The sequence below is a fragment of the Myotis yumanensis genome, unplaced genomic scaffold (assembly GCF_028538775.1).
Source record: "Myotis yumanensis isolate MYYU_CA2020_CCGP unplaced genomic scaffold, mMyoYum1.0.hap1 SCAF_13, whole genome shotgun sequence".
Taxonomy (NCBI): Eukaryota; Metazoa; Chordata; class Mammalia; order Chiroptera; family Vespertilionidae; genus Myotis; species Myotis yumanensis.
In genome coordinates this window covers 45782957-45793116 of record NW_027223764.1, presented here as the reverse complement: position 1 = coordinate 45793116, position 10160 = coordinate 45782957, and the positions used below count along the sequence as shown (strand labels likewise).

General features: G+C 46.6%; 1 protein-coding gene across 1 annotated transcript in view; it reads right to left on the bottom strand.

The window, feature by feature from the left end:
• The window catches only part of LRMDA (leucine rich melanocyte differentiation associated), a 1013334-nt gene extending 1004826 nt beyond the window's left edge, over positions 1-8508 (bottom strand). Inside the window, exons 1-2 of the mRNA XM_070431962.1 lie at positions 8451-8508; positions 701-801 (exon numbers count right to left, since the gene is read on the bottom strand). Coding sequence (XP_070288063.1) covers positions 701-801; positions 8451-8480 — 131 coding nt within the window. The 5' untranslated portion in view covers positions 8481-8508. The remainder of the gene's footprint in view (positions 1-700; positions 802-8450) is intronic.
• Between the last annotated feature and the right edge of the window lie 1652 nt (positions 8509-10160).

Here is a 10160-nt window from a genome sequence, read left to right as displayed (position 1 = left end):
CCTAGGAAAAACCACCTCCCTGACCCCTGCTCATTGATCCCACTGGTACCTGCTTTCCAAGTAGCTCCTACTTCATGCCCCCAAACCAGTCACAATTTAAAACTCTTTAGGAAGAAATTAAATAACTATTCTCCATTGGAATAATACAGAAGATCACACTTACCTTTTGCCAAGACTGGAACAGTTGTTCAAGTGTTCCCTCCCACCCACCCCATGCCAATTGCATTTGAATTACTTTGAAATACCATCTGGGAGAAATCATCATCACAAATATTTAAGGTTCCAATTCATAAAAAGGCAAAGAAAGAAAACACACACATACACCCTACCTGTGATTTGGGAACTGTCCAGAAGAGCATTCCTAAACACCTTCAAAACACTTGCTGGCTCCATCTCATTCCTCCCCCAACAGTATTCTACCTTGTCTGCACGAGTCTCAGTGAGAAAGGAAAAGAACAAAGTGAAACTCTCCTAAGAACTCAGGTGAGAAAGACGATGACTATGCTCACTGCTTCTTCAGTGGCACAAGGAGGCCGGCCGGAGGAATCATTCAAAGTAGAGTCAAACCTATGAGGTGCGAGTCCACGCATCTCAGATCCCTGCACCCTATGCAGAGCTAGAACGGGTCACTTACCTGCAAGCTGTTACCAGGGGGACTGGGTCTCCCAGGCCTGGTCTGCATCTTGTGAAAGTTACATACCTCAGAAGGTTAAAGCTCAGATCAAGCCTCTTGGCGAAATGTCCACAGTCCCTGCCGAGGTGCTCTGGAATTTCTCTGCAGTCCTGGCCTATGTAGGACACCTGGAAGTTAAATGGAACAGAAACACTGTGGCAAACGGAAATCGCCCAGCTGCTCACAGCCCTGAGTCATTGATCCGATGATTGCTTCCGCAACTTTAAAGGCAAGCTCCACACACACACACACACACACACACAGAATGCCGTATCTGTGGCTGTTTTTCTGATCAGATCAGCTTTGGGGGCTGCAGGGACTCTGCCAACAGCTCCCCCTTTCCTGGTACACTTAGCATGATGAAGACGAATCCCGGCACAATGGAAATTGGACTGAAATTGGCCGGATTCAGATGTCCAAAAAAAAACCCAATGTCAGAGCATGGCGATATAATCACAGCAATCAGTCTCTCGTGCAGGGGCCTTTCCAACAGCTGCCCCTCTGGCTCTCCTCCTCCACTGCCTTCCCCCCACCCCCACCCCCACCCCTGCCCCCAAGTACCCTGTTATGCACATTACCTCATAAAGATACAGCAGATGCACTTAACAGTATTCAACCTGCATGGTGCTGAACAAATAGGGTTGGACAAGCAAACCTTCCCAGACCGCCAATCCCATCTTATTACCACTGTGTATCAAATGTCCGCCTCGCTCTGAACAAAGCTGATTCAAAGGCAACAGGGCAATGACTCCAAGGAGCCTCTTGCCATCACCACCTCTCTGCTTGCAGAGCTGTGCCCCGAGGCATTGTTTTATTTATATTATTAATCTAGTGTGTACCCAAATATTAAAAAGCTGGAGTAAAATTTGACCCTAAAACTTCTGACTATGACAAGGTCAGAGGGTTTCTCACTGCTCCAACCACCCCATTTTTGAAACCCATTTTTATAGATAGCACTCCGAGGGCAGGTTTGGCAAATCATTCCAAAAACCATAAAACAAGCCTGTAGGTCAGAGTTGGCCAGTGAGTCACGATACATGATGCTTCCCTAGAGGACTCCAGGTAGAATTCTGCCAGGTAGAAAGTCTGGCCCATCACACAGCTATAACCTTGATCCTTCTCCCACCTCCTGCCCCACAAATACACAGTCTTCTACGCATACAGACAATATCTTGGAATGAGTAAGAGATTCCCCAGGGGGTTATGATTCCTAATGGGGAAACAAAAATATGGTGGACATCTCAGATATTAGGTTTAACCATATGAATTACTAATATTCAATCATTTTAGCACTACAAAAACAGCATTTTCCTATGGCTGAACCTAACACAAATCACACTTCACCCTAGCACCCTCAATGTTTCAAGTCATCTCTCCGTCCTCTCCTATCCAATGAGTACAAACTGCTGACAATACAATATCCTGTATTCACAGTCCTTCAGTAACTTCATTGCTGGAAGAGAGAAAGTAGGGAGAAGGGACAGAAAACTAGTTGACTCTAATAAAATAATTTTGGCTCGGGAAAATACAGGCTAAAAAAAAAAAAAATAAAGTGCTCTGAGTTCCATCTAGCAAGCTCTCCTCTTTCTACATGGGACTCATCTTTCTTCAGAATTCCTTGTGTAATAAATTAACTTCAGCTTCCGAGCCAAGATGGAACTCATGCAGCAAGGAGAGACTAGGGATATAAAGCTCAATCAAAAAATAATAATAAAGCTCAATCAATCTACAGACTTCAATTTCCCTCCGGATGTCCACTCGATCAGCAGCCTGTTCTATAAGTTCACATTGATCCCCAGGCCCATGGTGCTCACCATAAAACCCATCCCGTTCACCCTGGCATGCACTACCATCTGTACATATCATCATCATTCAAGACCTCTGATATATATATGGCAGAGAAGCTGACAATTAGATGTAGAAACTGAGCTCTTTTCTCACAGACCCACCAAGGACTAAATCTGGTAGGGACCTGGTTTGTCAAAACTCCTCATGTTTTAAACAGGGAAACTAAGACTCCAGACACCTGCCCTGTATAATAGAGCTCCTTAGTGATAGAGCCTGGACCATGTCCTGCACCAGGAATAAGGACTTCCAACTTGGCCGTGGAGTTCTTAGAAATCCACATGTGGCTTTTCTTCATCAACAAATGTCAGTGGCACATCTGTCTTATGTTTTGACTTCAAATTGAGTCTTCCTAACTAAAAGGTCAAGAGCTACCTCATGACAGCATGTTGAAGGCCCCAGAAGAGTGTCAGACGCTAGGAAAAGAAATGGATATTTGCTCCCCTTTTTCCTCAGTAGGATTTCCCTTCAGACGAAACAGCAACACTAAGGAGAGCTATCACCACAAAGCACGTGAATCATTCACAACGTGCCTGACAAGACTTGCATAACAGCTGGTCTTATTGCATGGTCTTAACAGCACAACATCCGAAGGAAATTCAACAAAGCACAACTTGCTCCCATTCTACAGCGACAAAGACCAAGTCTCCAAAATGTAACAGGAAAACCAACTTAACAAGCCACCCTCAGGTAAACTGGAAGCTTTTAGAGATGCGAGTTAAACCAACCATGTTGAAAGGTTCAAATCAGCTGGAACAGGCTTAAAAGCAGCAGCCATTGTCAGGCACTGCAACCGACACTCCTAAGATACAGTTTAAGAAATGCTTCTCAGCAGAAAACATTACCTCTCAGGATGTCATGAAGCTTCTTGGAGCACACACCCACCTAATGTAAGACACAGGTCAGAAGAGCCAGACCAAAAATCGTTAGCTTCTTCAGCAAACAAGAGAAGGGGCGTAGAGATTAATCTTAAATGTCACAAAAGGGTATATCTAAAATGAGAAGTCATTGCATTAAGTCAATTATCTTGATTTAGACTAAACTGAAGAACCAAGTTTTATACTTTTAATTTGCCACCTTATATAGTTTGTACCCCAAAACTTCTACTTGTTGCAGCCAAAGGTAAACTGAGTGGGGGTGGGGGGGTGAAAGGATTAAGGAAAAGACAGACAAGAGAATAATAGCTGGGTCTCGGTGGGACGCTGCCTCCCTGATGAGGAGACAAGGATAGCGCCCACAAGCCGTGTCTTTATTTTATAGCAGATGCCACGAGGCAAAGCAGGGGCGTGATCATGTTGTTTACAGCATTCTCGTGAGTTCCAACCTCTCAACTACATGCACCTGAACTCTAGCACAAGGCACGTGGGGCTACGTGTTTGGACCATAGGTTCAAGCTTACAACCACAGCCGTTGGCTATAATTGTGCTGGGAGGACCCTGCCCTCCAGCTGGGACTTGCACATGGCAATGAGAGGACCCTGTCCTTTCATTAGTCCGAGGCTTGAACCTGGCCAAAACACCGTAGCCTCGCCCCACATCTACCCTGTGTGAAATGATAGCATAAAGGGACACCATTATCAGGGAAATTAAAACATATCAAGTTAAAGATCCCTACAGAGAGAAATACGAGAAAGAAAGACAAGATTGTCTTGGCAGGATCCCCACATATATACACAGCCTCTCTAAAGGGTTGCAGAAAATTAGTAATTTTCTGGCTTCCAGGGCAGTTCTGGAGATGGTGAGTTTGCCCATAGTCACGCGGAGAAGGTTTTATATACCTGTCCCCAGCCAGGAGTGAGGGATCTTTTATTTTAAATTTGCAGTACTGGTCCATCCATGTACTCAGCACCTAGTGGCCACTGGATAAAGAGCTGAATTAAACCAATATCCCTGGATTATTCTGATGTCTGTTGGGCATAAAATTTCAAAAAGTTGCAAATGGTTAAGATTTCATTCTTTATTATGGAAGTAATATTCCATTGTAGTATGTGCCACAGCTTTTTATCCATTCATCTATGGCACTTGGGTTGCTTCCATATGATGGCTATTGTAAAATAACACAGTGAATATAATTTTTCATATATTGTGAATATATGAAATATATTTCATATATTTTTTCAAATTAATGTTTTGAGTTTCTTCAGATATATACCCAGAAGTGGAATTCCTGGATCATAAGACAGTTCCATTTTTCATTTTTTGAGGAACCTCCATACTGTTTTCCATAGCTGCTGTACTAATTTACATTCCCAACATTTGCAACAACATGGATGAACCTAGAGCAGCCGTGGGCAAACTAGGGCCCTCGGGCCGGATCCGGCCCATTTGAAATGAATAAAACTAAAAAAAAAAAAAAAAAAAAAAGACCGTACCCTTTTATATAATGATGTTTACTTTGAATTTATATTAGTTCACACAAACACTCCATCCATGCTTTTGTTCCGGCCCTCCGGTCCAGTTTAAGAACCCATTGTGGCCCTCGAGTCAAAAAGTTTGCCCACCCCTGACCTAGAGGGTAGTATGCTAAGTGAAAAAGTCAGAGAAAGACAAATACCATATGATTTCCCTTATATGTGGAATCAAAAGAAGAAAATAAATGAATAAACAAAACAGAAACAGACATATAGATACAGAGAACAAACTGATGGTTGCCAGAGGGGAGGGGTTTGGAGAGGAGGGTGAAAGGGTGAAGGGATTAAGAAGTACAAATTGGTAGTTACAGAATAGTCATTGGGGATGTAAAGTTCAATATAGGGAATATAGTCAGTAATCCTATATAATAAAGAGCTAATATGCTAATTAGACCGAACAGCCAGACGACCTTCCAGACGACCTTCCGGACGAAGCTGGGGCTGCAAGGGCCGAGCCCCTTGCACAAATTTCGTGCATCGGGCCTCTAGTATTGTAATAACTATGTATGGTGCCAAGTGGGTATTACCAGAGAATATCTTTGTAAATTGTATAACTGTCTAACCACTATACTGTACATCTGAAACTAATATAAAATATTCAATGTCAACTGTAAAAGAAAGTTTTAAATAATAAAAATAAATAAATTTGCACCATTGGAAGCTGTCAGAGTAGAAACAGCCTGGGGATGAGTTCAAGTCCCTCTGCTGCTAATTACCAGCCATATCATCTTGGATGAGTCATAGAAGAGTCTGTTTCCTCTCCCATAAACTAGTCATACACTAACTGCCTCCAAAGGTGTTAAAAATAATGTAACAACTAACATTTATTAACTGCCTACCAGTTAACTGGCTATTATCTATTCAATCCTCATGAAACAGCCCCGAGTCACATATTATCCTCATTTTACTTCTGTAACAGGAATGAGATAACATCTTTAAAACTCAGTACCTAGTGGCCACTGGATAAAGAGCTGAGTTAGAACAATATCCCTATGTCTACCACTGTATTGATGCTACTTCTTTAATTGTCATCAACTGGTGGAAAAAGAAGATTGAGAACTTTATGCTGAATATGAATGATTCATTCCAGCCTACTGAAGTCATATCCATGTTGAATAAAAGATTTTATAGAGAAAGTGCAAGGAACCTGGCCAGTGTGGCTCAGTGGTTGAGCAGCAACCTATGAACCAGGAGGTCACAGTTCAATTCCCAGTCAGGGCATATGCCTGGGTTGTGGGCTCAATGCCCAGTGTAGGGCATGCAGGAAGCAGCCAATCAATGATTCTCTCTCATCATTGATGTTTCTTTCTCTTCCTCTCTCTTCCTCTCTAAAATCAATATGAATATATTTTAAATAAATAAATAAGTAGAAAGTGGAAGAACTACATCTCCAAGTGTTTGAAGTTGAGGCCTGTGGAACTCCTAAAAACCAGGGCAATGGCAGTCAGTCCACAGAGGGGTTGAAAACAATGACCCAGTTTCAGAACATCATCATCCATCTCATTAAGTTATTTTAATTTTATTGGTGTTATGGTTGGTGTCTTTATACTTAAACCACCCCTTTATTTGGAGTTTATAGGACTCTAAATATGAGCTTAGAAAGAGTTATGTCTGGTTTTACTATTTGTATATTTAAGCAATGTTGTGATAAAAACACTATTAACACTGTGGATTCATGTAAGTCCTCCCCACCCTCCCCACCCTCCCCCCCTTTAAGGATATACCAAAGTTTGAGAAATACCATGTGACACACTTAAGGTGCTATTTTAGGATGGCTGTCATCAGAAACTGCAGGGGGGAGAATGCTAAAAAGACCCTCACCTCAGGCTGCCACTTGGGGTTCGTTCGGGTCTTTAGGTTTTAGGACATGTAATGCCCCAGCGGCATTTCCCAGCTCCTCCCCTGGCAGGGGCTCAAAAATGCCTCACCCATAGGTCAGTGACTGTCCTTAGGCTGTGTGGGGTGGGCTAAAGGCAGGGGGTATGGAGAAAATCAAGTTTGGGAAATGGAGGAAGCAAAAAGGAGGCACGGGGAAGTCAGCCCCATTGCCCAGTCCTCCAAGAAGCTACCTCCAGAGAATGATGGATTTGAAATGCAGAGGCTTAGGGTTTCAGCCCCATCCTTTTTTTTTTTTAAATCCTCACCCAAGGATATGTTTCTTTGTTGATTTTTTTAGAGAAAGAGGAAGGGAGAGAGAGGAAAACATTGATGGGAGAAACGTAGATCAGTCGCCTCCTGTACCCACAAGCTAGGTATGTGCCCTGGCAGGGAATTGAACCCGCAACATTATGGGTTCACAGGACAATGCTCCAGCCAACTGAACCACAAGGCCAGGGCCAATAAGACCATCATTTTTAACCTCTCCACCAGGCTGGTACCTTCCTGGCCTGCTCACTTCTGAACTCTGAGAAGGGAAAAACATTCCCTTTTGCTCAAAGTAACCTCAAAATCTAATTATTCCTGACACTACCTGCCTTAGGCAATCCAAGGGGAGAGTTCCAAAACCTTGCAACTATTTCTCCTTGGGTGTGCGGGAAGGTGGGAAGAGGGCTGGCTTCAGCAGAGGTTAAACAGAGAGACCTGACTTTCCCAGCAAGTAAGTCACCTGGTCCTAGAGTGGCTTGGCCCGTCCCTCCAGCAATGATAAAGAACACCTGAGGCTTCACCACAGGTGAAGCAAGGGAAGCTGCTGTATCGCCCACAGTTTAAACTGGGGAGTTGATGTTTCCCAAAGACACCTCTTCAAGAGGATGGGAGGGCTGTAGCCTTTGCCTGCCCTGGATGAGGGGCCTATGGGTAGGAGCCCGAGCCAGTCTGCAGTGAACCCTCACCCTAGCGCCTGCCAGGATGCTTTTTGACGTCACTGTCTTTGGGGGCTGGCTGAGGCACCTTTGCCTTCCCGAACTCCTTCCTCCATTACTAAAAAACTAAAACTAAGATGTATCCAGGCACACCTAGGAGATATGCCCGATTAGGCTCCAGACCAGCACAGTAAAGCAAGTATCACAATAAAGCCAGTCCTGCTGGTGGAGGGTCTCGCCTTCAACTTACAGAAAATGCAACATCTGCGAAGCTCAGTAAATGCCCCCGAAAAGGTAAGCCTGTATTTTACAACTGCATTGCTAGAAAGATGATATAGTAAAGTTTTTCTTTGATCGGAGTTCTCTTTTTGCTTCTGATTAAAGAAATGAAAACTTTTTTGTGGGCCCCGAAAAATACGGTGGGCTGTGGTCACTGACCACTCTCCCGAATCCGGCTGGCCCTGGTCAGTGAGCGCTAAGGGCAGAGGGAGGTGGAGGCGACTTGGGGTGGCCTTCTCCCTCCCCCCACAGCTAAGGGGTGTGCCAGGCTCAAAATGGGGGGTCCCTCCTCACCAACCTAGGGGAGGCCTGGGCAGGGGACAGACAGACTTCCCACTTGCTGCAGCCCTGAGGTGGAGCCGGGAGCCCTGCTTAACCTCGGGGGCCCCCTCCCCGGACCAACTGCACCCAGACGTCGGCGGGGCGGGCCTGGCGGACTTACTTGCGTTCCACTGACCATGAGCCCGGCCATGGCGACGGGGCGCACGACCCAACCGCAGAGCTGGGAGCACAGAGCGTGGCGGAGGCGGCGCGGGCGGCTTTAGTTCCGCCCTGGAGGTCAGCTGACCTGCGGAAGCCCGAGGCGCAGGCCGAGCGGGCCCGGCTCAGCTGCGGGCCGGACGGCGCCAGGTGCGCCTCCACCACCCGCCGCGCGCGCCGCAACAGGTGGCCCGCAGCGCGCGTGCCCCGCGCCCGCCCGGCAGGCCGGCGTGACCGCGTGACTTCCCCGTGCCCACGGCTCCCTGGGACCCTATCGCCCCAGGAGGGGGTCAGGGGAATAGGAATAGCGTCCCCTAAAACTCCATGCCCAGAGCCCTATTGCGTTAGTAGGGTCAGCCTGGGACACCCCCACCCCCAATCTGGACCGTTAGTTGGGGGAGATGGGGCGGGGGGGGGGGGGGGGGCGGAGTGCGTCAAGCCTGGCCTTTCTAGTATTTCACAATGGGGATTACGTAACTGTCTTCAACTGCAGGGAGGAGAGGCCTCTTGGCTAGAAGTCCCCTCCCCAACTTTTGAGAGGAAGAGGCAGTGGGGAGGTGGAAAGGACACCTGGTGGGTGGGTTTCATTTGTGAGGGAGGAGGGGGAACTGAATTTCCCTATAAATAAAGTGTTGGCTCAGCTAATAGCATCCCTGTTGGCAGCCGTAAATAAGCCCTGGGAGAGAGCTGAATGATCTGCCCAAATTTCAGGCGTCTCTTTTTCTCTTCCTCTCCACAGAGTAAAAGTATTTGTGAGGCTCAAAGGTATCCCTGAGGTCAGACCACCACCACACGTTGCCCTCACCTGGATGAGGGAGGATGGCCATTACTGCCTCCTCTCTGGATGGAGCCAGGCCTGGTAAGCAGGTACTGGAAGCGCATGCCTATCCACATTTCCCATTTACCTTCACACCTCCATCCCCAGGATACACAAAGCTATTACCAGATACCAATTCGTTGTCATGTTATCACTTGTCCCCTGTTTCAGCCAAGAGCTGCCCCTGCCTTAACCCTGCTCGATTCTTACCAGTGGGAATAGGCCCCACTCAAATCGAGAAAGGAAATCTGAGTCCTGACTTGCCAGACACCAGGTCTCACAGGCATCACAGGCCTGTGTGTGATTGTGGCTCCCCACCTCTGCCCAGGTGTGTTCACAGGGCTTTGCATCGTCCTGTGTGTCCAAACAGCACCTAGAAACTCCTGGTTGTACAGCTGAGGATGATAATTATGATCGTGATTAAGCATTTTGTGGCTCTCATCACGGTCTCTCAGGCCTGGTGCCAATGCATTGTAATGGGAGCCTTCATTGTCAGCAGCCTGGTGAGTGATGTTGACCTCTGAGGGCTGACCCACCTGCCCCTCTCTCTGGTGGGAGGAAGGGACACAGCAAAGCGAGGCTGTAAGAACGTAGACCTGGCTGTGTTTACTCTGGGGCTTTCCAGGAAATGCTGCAGCAAAAGGTCCTGCAGGCCAAAAAAGAAAGCTTGCCCTCCAGACAAAGGGGGATCAAAGGGAATCGTTATAGGCCTACAGCCCCACCAGCTCCTCAGGCTCTTCCCTCCTTCTCTGCTGGACGTACCCTCTCTGGTCCATTGTCCATTTTTGTCTGCATTTCCTTCCTGAAAAGGAGGAAGTGGACCCAGTCTCTGTTGGTCATGATACTCTGCCCTCC